This window comes from Myotis davidii, unplaced genomic scaffold (genome assembly GCF_000327345.1).
Source record: "Myotis davidii unplaced genomic scaffold, ASM32734v1 scaffold221, whole genome shotgun sequence".
NCBI lineage: Eukaryota > Metazoa > Chordata > Mammalia > Chiroptera > Vespertilionidae > Myotis > Myotis davidii.
In genome coordinates this window covers 6,546,773-6,572,911 of record NW_006293349.1, presented here as the reverse complement: position 1 = coordinate 6,572,911, position 26,139 = coordinate 6,546,773, and the positions used below count along the sequence as shown (strand labels likewise).

The 26,139-nt window shown below is 44.5% G+C and overlaps 1 protein-coding gene across 1 annotated transcript in view; it reads left to right on the top strand.

Moving 5' to 3' along the window:
* Positions 1-26,139, top strand: part of DNAH7 (dynein, axonemal, heavy chain 7) — a 150,787-nt gene that overhangs the window by 53,004 nt on the left and 71,644 nt on the right. Inside the window, exons 24-36 of the mRNA XM_015566120.1 lie at positions 1,328-1,496; positions 3,912-4,014; positions 4,134-4,261; positions 5,570-5,782; positions 12,465-12,713; positions 14,105-14,254; positions 16,358-16,540; positions 17,379-17,555; positions 18,277-18,408; positions 20,014-20,238; positions 21,489-21,686; positions 24,133-24,288; positions 25,261-25,429. Coding sequence (XP_015421606.1) covers positions 1,328-1,496; positions 3,912-4,014; positions 4,134-4,261; positions 5,570-5,782; positions 12,465-12,713; positions 14,105-14,254; positions 16,358-16,540; positions 17,379-17,555; positions 18,277-18,408; positions 20,014-20,238; positions 21,489-21,686; positions 24,133-24,288; positions 25,261-25,429 — 2,252 coding nt within the window. The remainder of the gene's footprint in view (positions 1-1,327; positions 1,497-3,911; positions 4,015-4,133; positions 4,262-5,569; positions 5,783-12,464; positions 12,714-14,104; positions 14,255-16,357; positions 16,541-17,378; positions 17,556-18,276; positions 18,409-20,013; positions 20,239-21,488; positions 21,687-24,132; positions 24,289-25,260; positions 25,430-26,139) is intronic.

Below are 26,139 nucleotides of genomic sequence, written 5' to 3'. Positions count from 1 at the left end.
TGCAGAAGTCTGTTTCTTTATGGTCGCTCCAATATTTCACCTTTTCACTGAGTTTTTAGAAGTTTCATAATTATATTTTTACTGCAAGCATTTTAAAGTCGTCTCTTTTGTGAAATTAGCCTCAGTTTTTCTTACAATTTCCTGATGTCTACTGCTTTTCATATAAAATCTCCCTGAATAAACCACCGGGTGCCAAGGTGGCTGAGTGATGAGGTAACACTCCCAGGCCTCTGTCCGTGCGCCTTCACGCTGGCTCTTTCTCTCTCTCTCTCTCTCTCTCTCTCTCTCTCTCTCTCTCTTCCTTTCTCTCATTTCCACCGGGAGCTCACTGCAGCAGGGGCTGCATCCCCATTGGTTCTTGCATGTTCTCGGCTGAGGGGGTGTCCCCGTGGAGCAGTTTCACATTTCTGTCTGGAAGGGTCTCGGGCTTTCTCTGGTCCAGGTAACAGCTAACGTTGCCTTTCCCACGGGTAATAGGAACGTGGGCTCCATCACCATGAGTGATGTGCTTTCCTCAGGCCCCGTGTGCAGGGTGAGCTCCGTCTCTTCTGCGGTGGGGTCTCTCTCTGCCTCCTCAGGGGTGGGTGGCTGGGGTAATGTTAGTTCCACTCGAGACAGCGCAGCCCCCGGTTGACATGGGTGGGTCACTTCAGCTCTCCACCCTGCTCAGTTCTGAGGGCTTCTTTTTTTAAAATATTTTTTTATTGATTTTGGAGAGAAAGGGAGAGGGGGAGAGAGAGAGAGAAACATCCATGATGAGAGGGAATCATTGATCGGCTGCCTCCTGCACACCCCACACTGAGGACCAAGCCTGCAACCTGGGCCTGTGCCCTGACCGGGAATCGAACTGTGGCCTCCTGGTTCCTGGATTGATGCTCAACCACGGAGCCACGCCGGCCGGGCTGGGGGCTTCCTTTTCTGTTTCTGTGTGGATGTGTCTACGCTTATGACAGGCAGGTACCAGAGCAAGATGCCCCTAACTGCTTTCCAGCTTTCCACTCCCTCTTCACTGGCCATTTTCTTTTCATTCTCGCAAAAATGCCTGCGTGGTGTCTTCCTTTACGCAGCGTCTCCCTAGGCCTGCGGTAGTGGGTGGGTGGCTCAGAATGAGCTGAGTTCTCCCTAGAAGTCGGCATAGAATCTCAAACGTGAATTTGTTTAGATCGTGTCGTGCATACAGCTCTTTGGGAGAAAAATACAGTCACAGACAGAGCAATGCGCAAAGGGGAGGGAGCGGGAGGGCGGGAAGGGGTGCGGGAGGAGGAAGCGGGTTTGGCACGGGGACCTCTCACCTGGCTCCACAGAGGGCTCCCTGCTTGCATTTCAGAACCCTGTTCGGAGCCCTGCACCTGCACCTCGGGGGGGCGCCCGAGGGCCCCGCGGGCACGGGGAAGACGGAAACCACCAAGGACTTGGCCAAGGCGGTGGCCAAGCAGTGCGTCGTGTTCAACTGCTCCGACGGGCTGGACTACCTGGCATTAGGGAAATTCTTCAAGGTTCGCATCGACACCTCATCGTTTCCCTTTACAACATGGTAGCTGCTCGGAGAGGGAGGCTGTTTATTATGGAACACGGTTGGGTGCAAGTAAAAGACATTGTCGGTGAAGTAAAGTTAAGGGTAAAGTACCATCTCGGGGATTCTCAAGAGAAGCGGGGTTATAGGAACGCTTCCCTGGGAAGGAGGCCCGTCCCCCTCGCCAGTCCTGCTCTGATGGCTCAGCATTGCTGATGGGAAGCGGGGTGGGGGGTCGGGAGGTGGGGGGCCAGGCACTGGGCCAGGTGCAGGGCTTGAGAGCTGCTGCGTCGGGCGAAGGCTGTGGGACTCTGCAGACCTCTTACCTGCAGACCTTGTCCTGAAGTTCTGGTTTATATTAGTAAATATGATTGACTCCTGTGGGTGCGTTCTAGTTCATCTGTTTTGTTGAACCTAAAAACCCACGTGGTTGTGTTTCTCCTGGTTCTGATGGGGAAGCCCACCCTTCTGAGGCTGTAAGACTGCAAAAGGGGCTTAAGATGCAAAGTCTCTAAACCCGTGAGCAGCTCGTCATCCCTCAGAATGTTAGCTGGTACAATTGAACACAAAATTCTCCATTTGGGATTATGGGCTCTGTGTTTGTTTTATTTCTATTTTTTTTCCTGTAATTTTCAAAGTGCATTTAAAAAATTCTGTAATCCTTACTTTTCTGAATTTCTCCAGAAGATGTTAACATTTAAAAAATTAATGAAACGAACACAAAAGAATATGCCGATTCTACCCCATACAGTAAACTGCTCCTGACTGAAATATGGCCTGGTCATTTTGGCTGTTAGTCCTTACACAAGGATATTTTTCCACTGAATTTTAGAGAGAGTAGAAGGGAGGGGGAATGACAGAGAGAGAGAGAAACATTGATGTGAGAGAGACACATCAATTGGTTGCCTCCGGTATGCATCCTGACCAGGACACGGATGGAGCCTGCAACCCAGATACGTGCCCTTGAGCAGGAATCGAACCTGGGACCTTAAGTCCAAAGGCCAGTGCTCTATCCACTGAGCTAAACTGGCCAGGACTGTACAAACTTGGAGTATAAAAGTCTCTACATTTGTGATGGTGAAATAATTAGAATAAGAGTTTTTTAAGTCAAAATTATAATGAATAAAATGCCAAGAAAGCATTTGAATGACCAATTACTGTTGTTATCATCCTCTGTAATGATATACAACCTTGTTGTAATGGTTATTTAAGAAAGAAATAGCAAATCTATCTGTTAGATTTGCATACCAGACGGTTGCATATTTCTAAATATTGAAAGAAACATCTGGTATGTGTTACTCAATTTTTTAATCCATATAATGGTATTCTTAATTCTTTAATTTAGATTCATACGTTGAATGGTATTAACGTTGCTGATCAGTAAATATGTATTGATTGTATGGACACTTTGTGTTAGGATTAGCTTATGCTGAACAACGGGCGTACAAAATAAAAAAGACACGGGCGTTGGCATTAAGAACCTCACAGCCCGTATAACTGAATATGTGGCTTCGTTAGCATCCTGTTCTTTGTGATTCTAAGCCTTTCACTATAGCATGTACTAGAGACTGGGTCACGGATAGAATTTTCTAGATAATGAAAATGAACATTCTTTGACATGCAGAGTTCATGTTTCCTCCAGTGTGGCTCAGTAGAGGGAGCCGTGTACACATCCCAGTCCAGCCGCCGCGAGCTGCGCGGACTCATTCTAATCGCTTAACGCCTTGTGTGATGCAGCCTCAGCTTTCTTACAGAAATACGGACGCAAAGTGCCATGCGTCCTCCTGGTGCACACCTGGTTCTCAGTGCAACGCGCCCACATACATACACAGCCTGTGTCGAATGTGCATTCAACAAATATATGTGAAATAAAACTTTTAAAAAATGAATCTGAATTTGGACTGAGCTACTCTGACTTGATTTTCCAGTTTTTCCACCTGAGCGAGGTGGCTGTGAGTTGGGATGGCGAATGAGGGCCGCAAACTGTGCTAGCTGGCCCTTACGGTCCTCAGACCACAGAGCCGTCTCTGGCACCCGCAGGCATCTCATTTAGAGGATTCTCACAGCCCATCCCATAGAGTCCATGTGGAAAAGGCAAACAAAATCCATTAGTAAATAAAGTACGAAAGGCTTTGAAACTAAAGGTGTCCATCTAAATGCTAAAAAATATACAGAAAGTAAACAAAAAATCAATTGGAAAATTTCTCCAATTGATCAAACCCTTTGTTCATGCATAATCATGAATTTGGTAATAAGAAAAGCCATCATTAAAGATAACGGTGAATAGCAATTTCCTTGATCGATATTAAATCCTTGAACAGATGGGGTGAAAATGCAACATTTCAACGCAATGTTTCATCAGATAAAATTGAAAAATTTCATTCCTGTTTTCTCCCAGGGACTGCTATCTTGCGGAGCCTGGGCTTGCTTTGATGAGTTTAACAGAATCGATTTGGAAGTACTTTCTGTGGTGGCTCAACAAATTCTTACCATCCAGAGAGGTAACGGGCTGGTTTGCCGTTGTGTGAGGGGGAAAAAGCGAGGCCACGGGAGGTGAGGAAGGGCACGAGTCACACTCACACGTGGAATCGCTCAGTCATCTCACTCTGATCACCCGCAGGCATTAACGCAGGGGCGGACACACTGGTATTTGAAGGAACGGAACTAAAACTGGACCCCACGTGCGCTGTCTTTATCACCATGAACCCTGGGTACGCCGGGCGCTCGGAGCTGCCAGATAATCTCAAGGTACACAAAGGGCGACTATGTCCCCCATGTCCTTCCTATAATTTACAATCAATACATAAAAAGAAAGAACATGCCATCTTTGAATTTTATGCAAAACGTTTGCTTTTAGATGTCATATTTATCTTTTAGAAAATAATTTTTAAAGCTGTGAGGACCTTTAGAAAATGAATGTGCAAACCAGGAAGAGTTTCCAAAACTTGTATTTAAAATTTGGGGTAATTATAGGAAATTCAGGAAATAATGAAAAGGTACCGATTCTACTGCTTGCTATATTGTATCCTCTGATTTTAAAAGTCTTTCAAATGTTAATTTTAAATGCTGAAATCAGACACTTGTGTATACGGGGTGTTTTTTTTCCCCAAGAGTCTATTATAGCACAAGCATTTTCCTTTCTTTATAAACATAATTCTATGAATTTACTGAACTACATAGCTTACTGTTGGACATTTATGTTGCTTTTAGTTTTCTGGCATAGTAAATAATATTGCAATGGGCAGTTTTTACTTAAGTCTTTTCTCTGTTTTAAAATATTTCCTTAGGGCGAGTCATAGGACAAAGAGCTATGTTGCTAAATTTCCTTCTAACACTGGTTGAAACAATTTACATCCCACAGCAACTCACCATTCTCATTAATTCCCAAGCCCCATTTTTTAAAATTTTTTTTAAAAATAGAAATACACTTTTCCAGTTGAATAGATGAGGATCTTCGCTTTCCCGGTGGCTGCATGTCTAGTGCATAGAGAGCAGTGGTGAGGGAGAATGAGGTGGTAATTGCGGAGCCAAACCCACCTTGCGGCTCTCGAGCCTGTGTTCCTGCCACCCCGACATCAGCGCTTCCTCTCCATGCAGATGAGTCCCAGGCCCTTCCCCACAGCAGGCCGCTTCCCCCAGAGGAACAGCACATAGTTGATACTTTGGCATTCGTGTTAATGAACAATTCACTAAAGATTTAAGTAGGATAGAGATTTGACAACATGAATTGACCAACAAAATAAGACCCGAAGCACGGAGGCACGGAGCAGCCGGCCACACCTCCGTGTGGAGTTGGGGGGACAGGAAGAGAGAAGCCAGAGAACTTACAGACTTACATGCAGAGCCCGTGGGCACGGGCAACAGGGTGGTGAAGACCAGGGGGGAGGGAAATGGGAGACTGTTTTTACCTGTGTAGTGTTTTGGCCTATATGATTTGGACACTGTCATTTCATCATGTTGCTGAAGAGCCATGAGACTGTAACAGCCTGTGAAATGGGGAGTAGGCTCCCCTTCATGATGGCCTTTGTCAAAGCACGTCGCCCTCCACTCCCGCAGGCCCTCTTCCGGACAGTAGCCATGATGGTGCCCGACTATGCCATGATCGCCGAAATAGTCCTGTACTCCTGCGGGTTCGTCACGGCGCGGCCGCTGTCGGTGAAGATCGTGGCTACGTACCGCCTGTGCTCCGAGCAGCTGTCGTCACAGCACCACTATGACTACGGCATGAGGGCCGTGAAGTCGGTGCTCACCGCCGCGGGCAACCTGAAGGTAGGGAGCCGCCTTGACTTCCACTGTCAACTCCCTCCTTGTGAATTTCAGGGCCACGTGTCTCCCCGGAGTTCCAGTGACTAGATGTGTCATCAACTGAAAAACATTAAAGTACTGTACTGAAAAGTTGATCATTTGCCCACGTGAAAAGGGGAATTTTATGATTTGTAAAACTTGAGACATGCAATTCTTAGAGATTTGTGTTCTGTTCCACGATTTTAAATGTAGAAACTAGGTACCACCAAGGAGTTTAATTCTTTGTGGCTGAGAAATATTTTGAAGGCTTTCATGCTACCTAAACATGTATAGCTTTAAAAGAAGTAATATATAATTAATTCACACAAAAGTCCCTGAACATTGTCACTTAATGTAATTACACCATTGCAACTAACTGAAGACTAACAGGAATAGATTTGCAAAATAATGTTTGCATGTTAAAATGGTATGAATCACAAGTATAGATGGAAAACCCAAGTATTTTAGGACGTGGGTAACTTTTCGTTGGTAGCATCTTGTGGAACCATGAAATATGACCGTGCATTAGTTCTTTATGAAAGCAAGCAAGATAGGCTACCGTGCACAGACAAATGCAAGCTGTGCCCGTGGCGTTTATAACATTTCCACATTCATGATTTGTAAAAGATAAAGATTTTAAAAGATATCCTACGTGACTAAGAACAATGGTATGCATTTTTATCTTCTAAAATAATGTTACCGAGAATCCTGATATATAGTGGTGCTATCCTATTTTGCATTATCCTAATATGTCACTGTTTGTGTTTGTTTTTTGCGATAAACAAATGCAACTAGAAGCCACAATTTGTATTAACCTGGCGTGTCATGATCGCACTGTGGTCAGATGATGGGAAAGATAATGCATGTCCTCGGGTATGTCCTGCTGTCATCCTGACCATGGAACGGAGCTCTCAAGGCTCCACAGCAACTGAACCCCATCCTCCCCTGTCCAGAGCTCATGTAGAATCATTGAACGTGTTGCCTTGAATATTTCGAAGTTTGTTTCTGTTACATCAGGAAACGATGTAAACATTTGCTTTAAAATAATACCCTCTCAAATAACAAAATACACTTCTGATGCTTCCTCATCTGTTGTGGTCAGATGGCTCCACAGACAGCGTTCCCGTGAGCGGGACTGGCTGTGGCACTGGGAGCCCTGGAGGTGCAGAGGCCCTGCCCTTGACTGCCAGGCATCACTGGCCTGTTAGGCTCCAGCCGTTAAGGAGGGACATGGGATTTATTAGGCAGGAAGACTCTAAAGAACAGGCAGAGGGTCCTGGGAAATTAAATGCAAGATGATAGGAGAACTTTTGGAGTGGGATGTTGAGCGAAGTATTGACGCTGGGAGAAATAATTCTGTGTTCGGATTTCTGTGAATTATTTGAACCTAATGGGCAGGTTCCAAGTCCAACTGGTAAACTGTGGATTTACTACAGGTGTTCTGGAATTTAACGTAAGTTTTCTGAAATACCCTCTACTTAGGTGACTTGGCACACGAACCAGCCATCTCCCTTCTGTCTGGCACACACTAACACAGGCCTGCACTCAGCTCTCAGCCAGCATGCTGCTCCCTGCCCCATCCCAAACACACACGCACACACTATCTTATCAGACGAGCTGTGTTCATTTACCCAGAGAGAGTTTGCTTGTCCCCCAAACATTCGGAAGCCAGTTGGTACGTTCCTGTTATTATGTCATTGAATTAAATGTCAAGGAAATGGATGATATACCAACGTGAAGAGTTTTGTTTTTATAAAAACCAAGTTCATTGTTCAAGACAGATTCAATAAGATGAAAGGCTAAAAAAAAAACACCCATGAATTTGAATTAGGCATAGAAAGTAAAGTATATAAGGCTGGAAAAAAACAACCTTAAAAATGGATAAGGATGCCGCACTTGGATTGTCTCGCAAGCACCCAAAGAGCTTCGCCTCTTAAAGAAAACAAAGCCTGACACCACAAACCTGGATGGAGCGGATGATGCATCATCGATGTATTTTTTGGAAGAAAATTGGTGCCAAACTCTACACTCACAGAAAAGGCTTTGGCTTCAAAATATGGACAAATACTAGTAACTGAATGTTTATATGTTTCAAATTTAAATGCATCTTTTAGAAATGATTGCCCACTTTTAGTGACTATTTCCACTTAACCAACCCATCGCTGGTCTTGAATGTATAGGACAAGCAAGCTCTTACCCAACACGGAGTCAGTGGCTCCTCTCACACTGTATTGAAGTCATGCCCATAGCTTTTACCTTAGAGCATCTGTGAAGAGGTAGTTAGTTCAACCCAGGTTTTCATGACTAGTAGAGAATTCAACAAGAATAAAGGTCAGTTTCTAAAATTAATAACTATCCAGCTAAATGCAAATGGTTCATAATTGTGCATGGGCTTACATGGCCTCTTGGGCCCGTGTGCTTGTGTACCTGTGTGAAGATGTAGGGGCGCAAGTTAACAAATTCTGGCATCATCATGAGTATATCTTTCTTTCAGCTGAAATATCCACATGAAAATGAAACTTGCCCCACAGAGCACTGGGCCATGTGCTCATCCAATGGCCGAGGGGGCAACTCCCTGGGGAACCTCCTCTTCAGAAAGCAATGGTCTGGCCAGAGAAACACAGGTCATTCCGCGTGTGTGTGAAGGGTGTTTAGCTAACTTTGTTGCTTCAGATGACTTTTAACAACTTGGGATTTTAAAAGAGTACTTTTATGAAACCACACAGTGTAATGAGCACACACAAGCTACAAGATGTGTTGGCTTATAAATGACACTAGAATGTAGGGTCTGTGAAGGGAAGTCATCGGTCTAACACAGCTCCGACCCCCTTCACAAAACAGGGACTGGGTAATTGTTGCTAAACTAGTGATTGAGGGAATAAAAAACAAATACATAAATAAGCTTAATTTCTTTGAAAGCATGCCATTGCTTTTATGAAATTGTTTTTTTCAGGGTGATTTAAGATAAGAGCTAAGCTTGTTAATCCTGTTCTATTTTAAAGATTAGATTATGAATAATTGAGAAGGATTAGAGCGATGGTTGCAGTTTCCAGACTATAATTCCATTCCATGCGTTTCCTTTTCCCCATCTCCCATAGAGGAGATCAGGGAGGGGGCACGGGCTTCTGAGAGGAGCTGCTGCAGGATGGTGTCGCCTGGAAGGGCAGGCAGTTAGCTCCGGGGAGTGAGGACCGAAGTTGTCTGACTGTCACGAGTGGGGAAGGAAGGGCACTGCCCGGCAGCCAGGGCCGGTGTTGTCAGTGACCCACAGCGACCCTGTGCCTCGTTCTGAAAGGGGCTGCCCTTAGGCGTAGAGCTGGCCGTGTAGACATCTTATAGAACAGAGCGACATTAGGAGGCACACATTTCCTTCCTAAAGCTTTCCTCCCGTGTCTTTGGTCCTAGCACACTGACCAGGTTTCCCAGGAGTAAGAGCCATACTCATTGTCATTCAGCGGAAATGTACCTCGCTAGGGTGTTCTCACACGGTTGTCTATTCATCCGGTGAGCACTGAGCACTGGCCCACAGGTAGAGCACAATCGGCATTTCCAACCAGGACAACCCCTTGAGAATTCATCATCTCTGCCAGCCCCAGCCCCAGCCCCAGTGTCCACAGGCCGCTCCCATGGTGAGAACCAGAAGGACGCGTCTACATGTTTCCAGCTCTCCCTGGTGTGAGAACCACTGAACACCAAATATGTTCTGGAGAGATCTGCTCCTTTTAAGCTTAACCTTGAGCAATTTGAGTTTTTTGGGTTTTTTTGTTAGAAAACACTACGTACTTATCATGGACCCATCCTATTCTAAGAGCTCTGCAGCTAGGATTTCCTGAGTACTCACAGTGAGCCAGCGAGGCGGGCGCTCTCATCACCCTGCCTCACAGATGGTGTGCACAGCACAGAGGTGCCCAGCAACTTGAGTTGATGGCCAGTCGCGGGGGAGCGGGGTTCCAACCGCACAGTCAGGCGGGGAGTGCTCTCACTGCTCTGCTGTACGGCCTTCCTCTTCTCTGCCTGAAGGAGACTCCATGCCTTGATGAACTGGGATTCGTTTCAACATAACAGCATTAACACAGTTCAACTCAGGAGCAATTACACTTGAAATTTGTAAATTCTGAAGTACAGCTCAGCTGTATGCTTGCAGATAAAGCTCTTCTGAATTTTCACCTTACCTTCAGAGTCCAAGAAACAGTCCTATTTCTCACACAGGAGGCCGTGGTACCTACAGCCTCAGCAGTTTATAAAGGAATATTTCTGAGAGTTTGCAGTTAACGCTCCATATTCGTGAACATTAACGGTGGAATTACAATTCTTTCCAATCATACATTATATGGTTGTATTTGTTTCTTAAAGCCGCCATGACCAAGTACCACAAATGTGGTGCCTTAAGACAACACACATTTGTCCTCTCACAGCCTGAAGCCGGGGTGTTTCCCTCCAAAGGCTCTGGGAAGGGCCGTTACCAGGAGTGAAAGCCATGCTCATGGTCACAAGGCAGCACACACCTCGCTAGACGCATTCCCAGGCAGCTGTGTGCTCTCAGAGCCTGCGCTGCTGGCAGTTGTTGGCATGGCTTCGCTTGGCACCACTTCAGACTCAGCCTTCATCGCAGCGGAGCCTTCTTCCCTGGGGTCTTTGTGTCTGAATCTTTCTCTCCTTTATGTGGTGCAGACAACAGTCATTGGATTTCGGGCCCAGGATGACCTCGTCTAACTTAAGTTACATCTGCAAAGATCCTCTTCCCAAATAAGGTCACCTTCTGAGGGTCCATGTGAACATGAAGGGCCACCAGCTAGTGAGAATACTCCCCACTTCAATGAGTGAAATGCCTCTTGTGTGGGTGGCATGAGATAGGGGCTAAAGTTCATTGTTTTGGCAAATCCAGGTATTCTGGCATCACTTGTTGGAGACGAGCTTGTCTCTGATCTGTGGATTTGCCTTCATGCCCTTGTTGAGAATGAGTTGTTCACGGCTATAGGCTCCCTATTCTGTTCCCTTGATGTATTTGTCCGCCTTTATGCCAATATGACAGTCTTTACAATGAACCTTAAAATTTGATCGTGTTCATTGTCTAACTTTTTGACTTAAACATGCTGTAAATGGGAGAAATCCCTTGTGACACTGGCTTAGGCAAAAATGTCTTAAACACAACACCAAAAGCACAAGACATAAAATAGTACATTGATAACATAGACTCATCAAAATTAAAAAGTTTATTCTTTGAATGATACTGGTAAAAGAATGAAAGACAAGTTACAGACTAGGAAAAATATTTGCAAATTAGGCATATGATGGAGGACTTGTATGCATACTATATATATGTGTGTATATATATAATATGTAAAATATATAAAATATATATATATTTTAATGCTTACCTGAGGATATTTTTCCATTGACTTTTGGAGAGAGGGAAAGACAGAAAGAAATATTGATGTGAGAAAAATACATCGATTGGTTGCCTCCTGCATGAGCCCTGACCAGGGTCCAGGCCGGGGAGGAGGCTGCAACCGAGGTACGTGCCCTTGATCAGAATCAAACCTGGGACCCTTTGGTCGCAGGTCGACGCTCTATCCACTGAGTCAAACCGGCTAGGGCTTGTATGCATAATATTTAAAGAATGCTTAGAAGTTACCATTGAGAAAATAAACTGATTAAAAATAGCAAAAGATTTAAACAGGCACTTTACTGAAGAAAAATATACCTACAGCAAATAAGCACATGCAAGAATGTCAATCATTGGGAAATACAAATTGAAGCCAAACAAGATACCATCACACACCTATTTCTATGTCTCAGTTTAAAAGGACTGCTCAGACCGTATACTGGAACCCCTATACACTCCGAGGAAATATAAAATAATATAACTACTTTGGAAAGCAGGCCATTTCTTAACATGTTAAACACACATGCCCTGTACTATCCAGGTATTCCACGTCTCAGTATTCACCCAAGAGAAATGAAAGCATTTGTTCATAAAAAAGACTTCTACCCCAATGTCCACAGCAGCTTTATTTGTAATAACTCCAAACTGGAAACAGTGAAAATGTCAATCAATAGGGGAACGGATTTAAAAGCTGGGTCACTTCAATGCAGGGGACTACTTCAGGACACAGACTCTTGACACGTGCTGAGACCTGTGAATTCCCCAGCCTTCATGCCAGGTGAAAGAAACCAGACAATCAAGTCTAGCACCTACTATGTAATTTATCTATATTAAATCTAAACAATGCAAATACAAATAGCTACAGAAGGCAAATCACTGGTCACCCGGGGATGGAGGTAGGAGGCAGTAAGGAGAGAAGGGAAGGGGGATTACAAAAGGTGACAGGCAGCTTTGGGAGTGACAGATGTGTGGTTATCTGGATGGAATTTATTGTTCCACTTACCAAATTGTACACTTAAAAGATATACAACTTATTGTATGTCGACCATATCTCTAGAAAACTGTTAAAATACTGTTGAACTATTATTTAATGACTTTATTTCCATCAATATTAAATGTGAGGATGAGAGGAGTTGTATCCTGTTTATGTGTGGATATACCTGTGTGAAAGTATGTGTGTGTATATGTGTATGTGTATACATATATGTGTATATATATATGTATAGATAGATAGCGAATGTATGAATATGTAATATGAATCCCCAAATCATCTATCACCAGGGCATCACTTCGGATTTGTTTCCTGGGGTGAAGTTGCCAAAGCCAGATTACAACGACTTGCTGATGGCCATCAAAGACAACTGCGAGGCCATGAACTTGCAAATGACCAGTTTCTTTTCCGAGAAGATCCTCCAGATATATGAAATGATGATTGTGCGCCACGGCTTCATGATTGTCGGAGAGCCGTTTGGAGGGAAGACCAGTGCCTATCGCGTCTTAGCTGGAGCCCTAAGTGATATCTGTGAAAAGGTCAGTGTGTGATAAGTGCATTCTTTTATTATAACCAAGATAGAATCTCTCAGGTCATTTTACAAGACACTCCAAGGTAGCAACTTGACATCATGCGAAACATGAGTCGGAGAGGAAACAGGAGTGGAGAGGTTCTAGGGAGCAAACGGGAGCTCAGCAGATAAAGGCGATGCCACCTGTTTTCCTCTCAACCTTTTACTTCTGTTTTTAAAATGTTTAATTATAAAGGTAGCACGTGGCCATTGCAATAAAAAGTCTGGAAACATGAAAAATCTGATGGTTTTGTTTTCATGCTTTTAGGAGAGTATTTTTTATTTTCTGGGTGGTTATAATTGAAATGCAAACTTCTAATACTGGCTGGTTGTGGTATTGAATTTGAAATGTGTATGGTTTCTTGAGTGTATTATATGGTATATGTGCATGTATATCAATAATAATAAAAGCATAATTGCTAATTAGACCGGACAGCCGAACGACCTTCCGGACATCATCCCAGATGTCCTTCTGGACGAAGCTTAGTGGCAGGGGCCGAGGCAGAGGCGGTTAGGGGTGCTCAGGCAGGCAGGCAGGGTGGTTAGGGCGATCAGGCAGGCATGCAGAAGGGTGAGGGGTGATCAGGCAGGCAATCAGGCGAGTGGTTAAGAGCCAGCGGTCCCAGATTGTGAGAGGGATGTCCGACTGCCAGTTTAGGCCCCATCCCGCATCAGGCCTAAACCAGCAGTTGGACATCCCCAGAGGGGTCCCAGATTGCGAGAGGGTGCAGGTCGGGCTGAGGGACATCCCCCCCCCCCACCCAGCCAATGCACGAATTTTGTACACTGGGTCTCTAATATATGACAATGAGTATATTATTCAAACTTTCTGTCCTATACCTTGCAGTTGGGCCCACTTTGATATATTAGAGGAATGAGGCTGTTTTAAACTCTCCGACTAATATTGCATTTCCGGCTACTGTGTTTTGAATAGTTTTTGCTTCAAATATTTCGGTGTTCATGGCCTGTGTGGGATTTGTTATCATTATCTGCTCACTCTCCCCTTCAACCAACATAAAGTGATGTCTTGTCTGTTACTTGCCTTGTATCCCCCGATCTAAGGGCAATCCCACAGCCCACATTTTCTCCCGGCCTATGTGCTTGCCCATGTCTTTCACTGTCACTGGGTGTCACTGTGAGTTACTTTTTATGGAGAGTAAATAGTTTGATTTTTATTTTCCCCAGGTTGATGCTCTTTATCTTTTCATGGGGAGATTTAAGTTCATTTCTATTTATTACAGAAACTGAGATGCTAGTTATTTCTGTCATCTGTTGCCCTTGCTATACACAGTTATGTTTTCTATAAAGACACTACTCTGCAAAACGTAAATAAATACATTGACTGATTTCCCCCCTAAGGGCTTAATGGAAGAAAACAAGGTTCAAATCACTGTCCTGAACCCTAAGTCTGTCACCATGGGCCAGCTGTACGGGCAGTTCGACCAGGTGTCACACGAGTGGTCCGACGGGGTCCTTGCTGTCAGTTTCAGGGCCTTCGCCTCTTCGATGGTAAGTGCTCGCACTTTGGCACGGTTAGGAATCCGTGCTGTCTCCTTCTTACAGATTTCTGACCCTCTCGGAGGCCTCAGACACTCACACTTAGAGCCCAAGACATTCATTTAGCACAGAGCCTGCGGCGTTTCTGTAAGGACCTCCTCCGCATCCCGGCCGGGCCAGGGACCTTGCTGGCCAGCGCCTCTGCCCGGTGTGCGCAGAGCGGCCAGGAGGAGAGAGGACGGGGAGGGAACCTCTGGTTTTCCTTTGTTGGGCCAGATGGTCCAGGACAGAGAGCCCCGGATCACAGGACCCTGCTGCTCCCTCGGGATGCTCCTCCCGGGCTGCCGCAGGGCAGCGCACTGGCACCCCCACTGGCTGTGGGATGCACGTCAGTGCTTAGAGGAGAAAGTGCAGGCCGCTGATGTGGCAGAGTTCCAACACTGTCCCTCCCGCGTGTGACGAAGACACCGGGCATGTGCCAGCTGCGGCTGCTGTGTCTGGGGCGGGCATACCTACCCCTGCCTCCTTCTGCCCGGTCTGCTGAGTGGCTGGTGCCGCTGTTGCAGAGAGCTCACAGACCAGTCAATGGTTGCGTGGCTGCCATATGCCACCAGGTTTTCACAGAGTGTGATCGCGTGGGAGACAGCTGGCCAGGGCTGGTCGTGAAGAAGAAGGGCCCGGGCTAGAGGCCTTTATTTCAACAATCAGTCCACTGAGTGCTTCCTGTCTGCTGATGACGTGCACACTAAATGGGAGCTCTTTGTCCACCGGGAGACCCGGCCGATCCTGACTCACGAGTCAGTGTTGTAACAGAGCAACCCGAATCTCAGCGCTGCTCTTGTTGCCTGAGGGCCTGGGGCGATGAGTAGCACACTAGCAGCTGACCCAAAGGCCCCGGCTGATGAGCAGGGAAGCCCCATTAAAAATGAGGTCCTTTACGCCCAGCCGGTGCGGCTCAGGGGTTGAGCTTCAGCCCAGGAACCAAGAGGTCACGGGTTCGATTCCTGGTCAGGGCACATGCCTGGGTTGCGGGCTTGATCCCCAGTAGAGGGCATGCGTGGGAGAGGCAGCCGTTCAACGCGAGTTCTCTAACATCGATCTTTCTATCTCTCTATCCCTCTCCTTTCCTCTCTCTCTAAAAATCAATAAAAACATATATATAGTAGAGGCCCAGTGCATGAATTTGTGCACGGGTGCGGTCCCTTGGCCTGGCGGCGGGGAGGAACCTCAGGAGGTTGGCCCGCTGTGGGAGCACATTGACCACGAGGGGCAGCTGCCCCCTGGTGGTCAATGTGCATCATAGCTACCTGCTAGTCATCTAGTTGTCTGGTCGTAATGGTCAGTTAGGCTTTTAGATAGATAGATAGATAGAGATATATAGATATATAGAGACTAATGTCCTGTGCCACCACGAGGTGGTTCAGCCTGCGAGGGTGTGTGCTGTATGTGTGTGGAGGGAACACAGAATTGGACTTAGCACACAGGGGCAGTAACCCGCGTGAACACAGCACTGCACAGGGTCAGACACTCCAAACGGAAATGCAGTCTGCCCCCGCAGTTATGTTGTTAGCGTATCATACTCTCTGAAACATGTTATATATGAATTCAGAAACATTGAAAAAGATGGAATCTTAAGAAAAGATGCTATATTGTGTCTTGCCCATGACATATGCAGTGTGAGGAAAAACTAGGTTTATAGTTGCGAATACGCAAAACACAGATTTATTATTATTTATTTATTATTGTATTATTTTTCATACAAACAACTGTAAACCCCCCTCTCTATAGGCCTCCAGTTTCTCTCTCTCTCTCTCTCTCTCTCTCTCTCTCTCTCCCCTACATGTTCTTTATTATATATACTTTAGTCACATATGTACTTTATTCAAAAGGTGCCTTTACATTTCTGTTGTTAGCGTATCATACTCTCTGAAACATGTTGTATATGAATTCAGAAACATTGAAAAAGATGTACTTTATTCAAAAGGTGCCTTTACATTTAATGGTGAAATTAATCTTAAGAGAGCTACATTTTATTTTGAAATATTATTGAACCATCTCCTCACATTATCATCATCATCACATTTTTGCCCCGCATCCGCCGTGTGCGTAACCCAGACACCAGACAGGAAGTGGCTGATCTTCGACGGCCCGGTGGATGCCGTGTGGATCGAGAACATGAACACTGTGCTGGATGACAACAAAAAGCTGTGTCTGATGAGCGGGGAGATTATTCAGATGTCACCGCAAATGAACCTTATTTTTGAGCCGATGGATTTGGAAGTTGCTTCTCCTGCCACCGTAAGTGCTCAGTCTGGACATCTGCTTGTGTGTCTGGAATGCTGTCTGTTGCTTCTATGCTCGAGGCCAGGGGTGGGCAAACTTTTTGACTTGAGGGCCACAATGGGTTCTTAAACTGGACCAGAGGGCCGGAACAAAAGCATGGATGGAGTGTTTGTGTGAACTAATATAAATTCAAAGTAAACATCATTACATAAAAGGGTACGGTCTTTTATTTCAATAGTTTTATTCATTTCAAATGGGCCGGATCCGGCCCGTGGGCCGTAGTTTGCCCACGGCTGCTCTAGGCCAATGATGGCGAACCTATGACATGCGCGTCAGAGGTGACACGCGAACTCATTTTTTTGGTTGATTTTTCTTTGGTAAATGGCATTTAAATATATAAAATAAATATCAAAAATATAAGTCTTTGTTTTACTATGGTTGCAAAGATCAAAAAATTTCTGTATGTGACACGGCACCAGCATTAAGTTAGGGTTTTTCAAAACGCTGGCATGCCGAGCTCAAAAGGTTCGCCGTCACTGCTCTAGGTGCTTCCATTGCTGAATCACTTTGGCTTTGAATGAAAAATACTCGTCACCTTCATTTTGAAAGAATCTGTGATTCTCCGGAGCAGACGGACCTGTTGACGTACCTTGACAAATTTGAGTCTGGCTGGTTGTTTTGGGGTTTTTTTTCCTCTTTGTCTGTGACCATTTGGTCAAGTAGGACAAACATTTAGATCATGAAAGTGAATAAAATTCAGCTTTTTTCCCCTCCAGAGGTTGTGAGGAACAGTTGGACCGAGCCCCATTTTTGTAGGCGTTGCCTGGATGCTAAGCCGTGGTTGCTCTTGCAGGTTTCCAGGTGTGGGATGATTTACATGGAGCCTCACATGTTAGGCTGGAGGCCCCTGATGTTGTCCTGGGTAAACCTCCTGCCTGCGACGCTCAATGCCACGCAGAAGGAATTCCTAGTGACCTTGTTTGACAGAATGGTCCCTGTGTCTGTCGAGTTTATCAGGAAGCACACCAAGGTAAGAGGGGTGGGGATTTCAAGACTTAAAGAATAAGTAGAAAATCCAAATTGTCCACTTGAATGTCTGCTTGTATGGTCAACTACTAGATATTAAAATAATTTATTCATGGCTTTGACTAAAGCCTTTTTGCTCATTCAAGTAAAAAAAATTTTATTCTTATACTTATTCGATCAAAAATAGTTTGAGTGAAGCATCTCAGGGTTTGAGAAAATGTATGGGTGCTAATCTTTTCTCTCTTAAAAAGAATCTCAAAGGCATACCTAACCACATCTGGGTGAAAATGCTCTAAAATGTTGTCTAATTTCTAAAGGACTATTATATTTTAAGTAGTCTTAAAATGGTTTTTTTTCTACTAAGCTTTTTAGCAAATTAATTGCCTTCTCTGAAAGAATTTTTAATGTTTTGGGTATAAAATTGGAATCTATGTCTTTGATTAAGTTAACTAAGCATGGGACAGTGAATTTTTAAACTTGGGATTCAGGGGTTAAAGTACAAATGCTACCCCGATGTGGTACCCACAGCTGCCACTCTAGACTAGGGAATCAATGTGTGCCTCAGTTTCCCTGCCTATAAAACTAGAATTATCATGATAGGACCTTTTCGTAAGTACTATGGCTGTTAGAACTAAATGAGTCCAATAAATATTAGCTGGGACTATCTTAAGTAGTGCCTAGTTTCAATTAATTTGCTTTATAGACTTTTTTTGCTGATTTTTTAGGAATTATCTCCTACTTCAGATACAAACTTAGTCCGATCCTTAATGAATCTAATAGACTGTTTTATGGATGAATTTGCCGATGAAGTGAAAGTGAGAGAGAGAAATGATCGCGAGGCTTACTCCTTACTCGAGGTAAGGCCCCTTGCCGGTGGTCATGTGATGGACAGCCATCGAATGCTTTCCCCGGTGCTTCCGAACTCATGAAACTCAACTTCCCCCGGGGTTGGGGCTGGACAGTGTGCGGTCGCTGAGCAGTGAGAAAGAAGCCAGGCCCCAACAGCAGGTGCTGGTAGGGGAAGGCCTGGCCTGGCAGCTCTGGTGCAGCAGGAGGTTTGGGTGGAGCCCAGCGATATTCTTAGATCCATTACTTGAAATCTAGACCCACATGGTCAGCCTCAGAGGTTACCATTCTCCAAAATGCCAGGCACCATTTGGCCAGGAGAGCCGCCTCTCTTTCAACTGCCAGATCATAGCAGTTCATTGTTTTCCTCCTCCTCAATTTTCTTTTTTTTTGTGAGCTATAAATGTTTAAAATATGTATGTGTGCATATGTGTGGATACATATATATTTGGAGTGAGAAAAACAAGACAATATATCATCTGTAAGCACATATGTAAAATAGAAATAAAGTTATCAACAGACCTTGAATATTCTCTGATAAAAATTCTACATTGCTGATAGTAGCACTTGTCGTGTAGTCAATATGTTACTCTTATTGCATATATTTTGTGAAATAAATTGTTAATTTGGTTTCAACTAGTTTCCAGAGAGAAACAGTCGGTGAGTAATCTAGTAACAGGTGAACAGTGTCGAAAGTGGAGTCCATAGCTTTTGTAAGCAGGGGCAAGGCTGTGTTCGCATTGGCAGTAAAAAGGGGATTTGATTTAGAAACAAGCAAACAGGTTTTCTTATTTCACGGTTGGCCTTGCCATCGACCGTGTTCTGTCTGCCTGAGTCCGGTGAGAAGAAAGCTTGCTGGATGGCAGTTCTAGTTAGGCAGCCAGTGCTCTGATAATTATTACAACCGACAAGCAAAAGAACATGAATTCATTCTACTTTAAAAAATAACACCGTATCTGCCCTAACTGGTTTGGCTCAGTGGATAGAGCATCGACCTGCGGACTCAAGGGTCCCAGGTTTGATTCTGGTCAAGGGCAGGTACCTTGGTTGCAGGCACATCCCCAGTGGGGAGTGTGCAGGAGGCAGCTGATCGATGTTTCTTGCTCATCGATGTTTCTAACTCTATTTCTCTCCCTTCCTCTCTGTAAAAAACAAAAAAAAAAAAAAAAAAAACAACAAAAAATCAATAAAATATATTAAAAAAATAACACTGTATCAAAATTTAAATTTAAAAACTATGTATATTATGGGCTGATTATTCCTTATTAAAATACTCTTATATTTATAAAAGTTACCTCAATATTCTTTTTAATATCAAGGTCCTGTATATACTTAAAATATCATGTGATTTTCCAGAATAGTCATTCTAAGTTTTCACTCTGGCTAGAAATTACACTTTGCATTGTATTGTCTCCTCTGATAGGAAGATTTTTTATAAAACATGCAGTTTCATTAAAAAAAACACTAATTATTACAAAATCTTGAGATAACCTACTCTTGTCTATCAGTTTATTAATTTCCTTTCACAGCTATTAATCAGCTAATCTGATTCAAGCTTCACGGACAGATTGCAGCCATTCTTTAATGCACTCCGTCTTTTCACCTCTCCAATGCAGGGCATTTTTCTCTTTTCGTTGATATGGTCCATCGGTGCTTCTTGTACAGATGATGATCGGTTAAAATTTAATAAGATTCTTCGAGAACTAATGGAGGGTCCAATTTCAGACATAACTCGCAATAGGTTTAAAATACTGAGCGGCGCTGAACAAACGACTTCAAAAGCACTCACCGTCCCATTTCCTGAAAAAAAAACCATTTATGATTATCAGTTTGTCACTGAGGTAAGAGTTCTGAAGTAGGATGTGCAAGTACCAACCTGGCACCGTCCCCTAGGAGACACACGGCACGAAATGGCTTTGTGACCACCCTGGCACCCGTTTACCGTAAGAGAGCATGGAGTGAGGAAGGTGCCCTGGCCTGTGAAGGTCAGACACTCTGGGTTTGAGTCCTAATAAAACCCTTTTCTTTCTGGATGGCCTTGGACTAGGTATCCAATCTCCTTGAACCTTGTTTTTCTTATTAATAAAATGGAATCCTATATAATAAAAGGCTAATATGCAAATCGACCAAACGGTGGAGCAACCAGTCGCTATGACACACACTGACCACCAGGGGCAGATGCTCAATGCAGGAGCTGCCCCCTGGTGGTCAGTGTGCTCCCACAGCGGGAGTGCTGCTTAGCCAGAAGCCCTGAGCTGGGCTGATGGCTGGCGAGCACAGCAGCAGTGGTGGCAGGAGCACTAAGCCTCCGCAGCAGCACTAAGGATGTCTGACTGCAGGCAGTCGGACATCCCCCGAGGACTCCCAGACTGCGAGAGGACAGACTGGGCTGAGAGACCCCGGCGAGTGCATGAATTTCATGCACCGGGCCTCTAGTAAATAGTAATACCCAATGGGCAGATCGTACTCACTGGGTGAAATAACATATTATGACATGGGCTCCAGCACCGGGGGCTTCCCGGTCAAGGACACTTCGTGGAGGTTCCTGCTGCAGTTGGCATTTCCCAGGAGCTCAGAGGTCCTGCAGGAGTGAGCGCAGCTGGGTTAGGAGTACTCACTGAGCATTTCCGCACAGATTGTGCAGTCTCACCTGGCTGGTGTTTGTGTACTTGTTTGTTTTTGTGTAACAGCTCCCATAGTACTGTCTTGAGGACAAAGTTTAGGAATACATATTATTGAAATATATACAGATCCAAGTGGAGTTGGGCCCACACTGTATCCCCAATGGATAATTTTATATCCTTCTTTTTCCCTTAAAAATGAGAACAGCCAGGCCACAATAGCTCAGTGGTTGAGCATCAACCTATGAACCAGGAGGTCATGGTTCTAGTCCCGGTCAGGACACACGCCCAGATTGCGGGCTCGATCCCCAGTAGGGGGTGTGCATGAGGCAGCCAATCAATGATTCTCTCTCATTATTGATGTTTTTATCGCTCTCTCCCTCTCTCTTCCTCTCTGAAATCAATAACAATATATTTTTAAAAAGTATTTATAACATAAGATTCCCTGTTTGGCTGTTTATTATAAACAGGGAATAGGAAGATGGGACCCATGGATAAAGAAATTGGCAGACGCCCCTCCAATTCCTAAAGATATGATGTTTAATGAAATCATTGTACCAACTCTGGACACGATTCGCTACTCGGCATTAATGGAATTGTTAACCACCCATCAAAAGCCATCAATATTTGTAGGACCCACAGGAACGGGGAAGAGTTCTTACATTATTGTAAGCATTGTAGAAATTTTAATATTGAAATGTGCATGGTATTCCTAAGAATTTTTTAAAGCCACATGAAATAGTAGAGTTAATATTTTTAAATACTCGAATATTTTGATGTTGGAGCCACAAATGATTTTTGTGTAATTGCCTATTTATTTTAGAAAATTGATTTATTTTAGAAAAATATATGATGCCATTTTATATCACTATATTACTGTCCCTTTTTAGGTATTTTAATAAAAATAGCTTGTCCAGGATAAAGAATTTTATATCTCTTGAAAAGGTGTTTTAGTTAATTATACTTGATATTTAACTTTATCAGTTAGTATCTGAATGGTTACTGTGTAGTAATAAGTAATGTAGTAATTTTACTAAAAAGTTTTAGTGATTTTTAGCAATTTAGTAATGTAGTGATTTTTCTTAATGATTTCTGGAGTCATACCCACTGTGTGTCAGTTAAGAAATGCTAGCTGTGGTGACAGATGCAGCCCCAAATCTCAGCTGCTTTATGCATCCTGTTTAGGGTGTTTCTTGAGGTTAGGAGGTCATATTGATCAAAGACCAGTTCTTGTCTCTAGTTTCAGGTTTCTGAGGATAAAAGGCTGGAATTTGTCAATAACCCCCAGCCTTTTGCAAGGCAAGTCCAAGTTTCCCAGGGGCAGCTGGGCAATGTGAGAGATAAGAGGGTCTAAGTCTTCTGGACCTCCATGACTGCATTCTAGATGATTCCATTCCAGATGGCTCCATTCTAGATGACTGCATTCTAGACGATTCCATTCCAGATGGCTCCATTCTAGATGACTGCATTCTAGACGATTCCATTCCAGAGGGCTCCATTCTAGATGACTGCATTCTAGATGATTCCATTCCAGATGGCTCCATTCTAGATGACTGCCTCAGCAGCAGGGACCATTTGTCCCCTGTGTCAGAGACCTGTGCCGGGCAGGTGTCCCTTTGGAGTATCTGAAGGACCTGCCTGTCTGCTCCTCTCAGAGGGAAGCTACCATGGAAGCCTGCATGGTAGCAGGCAAGAACGCACCAGCTGAGAGAGCACCACCTTAGAGCCAGCGAAGTAGGACTTTGGTTCCTCTGCCTGTGTTCTGCTGCCTCCCAAAGCCGATGTGTGAGAGAGGAAGGAAACCGGGCAGCAGGTGGAGGGGAGCAAGGAGCCATCAGCAGTCGCTCCCACTGCAGGCTCCCTGTCAATTCACACTCCCCCAGATGACAACAGTACCTGTTTTTCCTCCTTTGTTTTAATTTCATTATTCAATCCTTTTGGAATACATTGGGGCATATAGTTAAGCAATTGTCCTGGTATCATCTATATTTATAAAAGCCTAATATGCAAGTTGTCCCCTCAGGAGTTCAATGGGGAGACCGGGAGTTTGATTGCTTGCTGTGATATGTGCTGACCACCAGGGGGCAGCGCAGAATGAAGGAAGGCCCCAGCTGGCAGCTGGCAGCCAGGGAAGGGAGGCCCTGGCCAGCAGTCAGAAGGCCCCCATAGGCCCGGATCGCTGGCCAGGCCTAGGAACCCTAACAGAGCACATATTTCATGCCCCGGGCTTCTAGTTTATTAAATAATGTCTTTCCCACAGATTGAAATGGCACCTGTATTACAATCTAAATGTTGTCTATACAAGGGAATATCCAAAAGCAGAGAGGGGAGAAGTTTAGGCTGAGATTTTAAATCATGGTGTTGGTTTGGCCTGCACTTAAAAGAAATGACTGAGATATCAGTTATTTACCTAAGCTATCATCAAGAGTCAGGGAATGGAGACTTGACGTGGTGAATGGAAAAAAACAAAGCCCTTTGTCATTTGTACCCCCATCGAATTCAGTCCCAGCAAAAACAACATTGCTTTTCACAAAACTGAAAACATACTTTGCATCTTATTTCATAATCTGCATTTTTCTACCTAATGTATTATAAATATTTCCCTACTTTATTCTTCTTCTACAAGATGATCTGTAGAACACAATATCTTGATTAGCAATCATGGTAATTGCACCCACTTTCCAGTGAATTCCATTTCAAAAATACAATTGTCTTATCTACGCTTCCTCACTTACAATCAGATAACTTGGTATTTAAGTGGAAAGATAATACGCTATGTTACAAGGAACATTGATCCAGAGAGCTACAGATGGCAGTCTAAGGTCCTGCCCTGTCCCTGAGACCTTACAAGTTTCTTAACCTCTCAGTTCCCGTGGCTCCACATTGAGTTAGGATGTGTAATCTACATGGTGGTTCTGGACATCAGAGAAACCGAATGCATGGGGCCTGGACAAACAGAGACGCACATTGACATGGCAACTGTTCTTTCTATTGATTTCCTGTCCTTGTGCATGGCTAAGATCCTCTCTTGTTGCATGATATATATTTCGTTTATTTTAAAATGCCAAAACGCCATTCCAACTATGGTTCATTTTATTATTTTCTATTTTATAGAACTTTCTTTTAACTCAAATCAATAAAGAAATCTACAAGCCTCTGCTAATTAACTTCTCAGCACAAACTACAGCAGCTCAAACTCAGAACATCATCATGTCAAAGCTGGACAAAAGAAGAAAGGGAGTGTTTGGTCCTCCTCTGGGCAAGAAAATGGTAATCGCTCCGTTTCTGTACACATGACCCGACATGTGTCCTAGTCATGCATGCTGCTCCACTCAGAACACGAAACCACGTGTGCTGGGGCATGGCACCTTTTTGTACAGTTTTTACAATATAGACATTTTTATTGATTTCAGAGAGGAAGGGAGAGGGAAGAGAGATAGAAACATTAATGATGAGAGAGAATCATTGACCAACTGCCTCCTGCACGCCCCACACTGGGGATGGAGCCCACAATCCAGGCATATGCCCTGACCGAGAATCGAACCATAACCTCCTGGTTCATAGGTTGATGCTCAACCACTGAGCCACGCTGGCTGAGCTACAGTTTTCGTGTTCTTCTTTTTTTCTCACAAATTTTGTTTAAGAAATTTCCTTAAAAGTGTGTTCATAGTTGTATGTGCATTGTGGGTGAGACAGCGTGACATTAAAAGCAAGCAGCTGCCCTTTAAATTAAAAGTAGACTATTCATCTGGGAAATGATCTACCTTCCCAATTCTCTCATTAACATTTTTACTTCACAGAGTCTTGCTGCTTGCTTTTCTAGACCCATAGGCATCCCAGTTATCAATTGACCTACCTGTGTTCCCTGACCAAGAACACCGTCCCAACTGCACTCTCCCCACCCCAGGTTATTCTCAGTTTACAAGCACACCTTTCTTGTTCATGTTAATGCATTGAAGTTGTAGCAGGGAAAAGGAGAAGGTGTATTGAGAAACAAATTGGAGGAGAGGATTAGTAAGGCCTAAACTCTTAACCTGCAAGGTTAGTGAGAAAACTGTCCCTCTGTTCCTTGGGAGCATGGATGCCAAGGGGTATAATATTTGATTGGAAAAGAAACCATCACTTCCATACCCGTGCTCTACAAAGTGACGATCCGATTCTTTGCCTCAACATTATTAACACAACAGGACACTCTAATGAGATGGTAATCTTTCCTAATCCCTCTCCCCTTGTCACCCTCAGGTTGTCTTTGTAGATGACGTCAATATGCCTGCGCGGGAGGTGTACGGGGCTCAGCCGCCCATCGAGCTGCTGAGGCAGTGGTTGGATCACTGGAATTGGTACGACCTGAAAGACTGCTCGATGATTAAACTAGTGGACGTTCAGATCATGTGTGCGATGGGACCTCCAGGTACACGTTCTAAGTTGGTGCTTATCAAGATTGAACATCACTCTGGCCATATCTCAAGAGAGAGCTGGAGAAAGAGACACCCAAGGGGACGATCTGAGGTGCAGGGCTCCGTGTCTATACTTCCTGTGTGTACATGCTGTGACCTGGGGGAGTGTTCCCCAATGGTCAGCGCCGCAGAGTGGGCTGCCCTGGTGGGGGCCGTTCTCCCACCAACTCTTCCGAAGCCCTTTCCTCCCATCGTATGAGACTTGGCCCCCATTTCCTGTCCTTGCCTCCGCGCAGCCCGTGTCTGTTTCGTTCACTGAAGTTTCAACTGTACAGTTTCATATGAAACATCCTTGCTTCAGAGACCACTTCCCTCTCCCCACCTTGCCCCATGCCCGTGAGGCCCTGGATTAGACAGGCAGCGGAGAGGGATTTAAGTAGGAAGTGGCCAAAGTTAATTCCTAGAGACCCTTGACATTTTCCGAGAGAAATGGATAGCCCCGTGGGAATCTCCGTGCGGAGGAATGTCATATGCTGGCATATCCACAATGGCTCAGCTCACCTACCCGGACAGCTTTCACTGTTCTTCTCCTGACTCTGGTATTGTGTTTTCAAAATTCCCTTTCTCAGTGTACCGCTTCTTCTGTCCATCTCCCTGGTTTTGCCTCTGAACCCTCTGACCTGTAGTGTGGACAGTTTGCTGAGTCAGTAATTGCTCTCAGCAC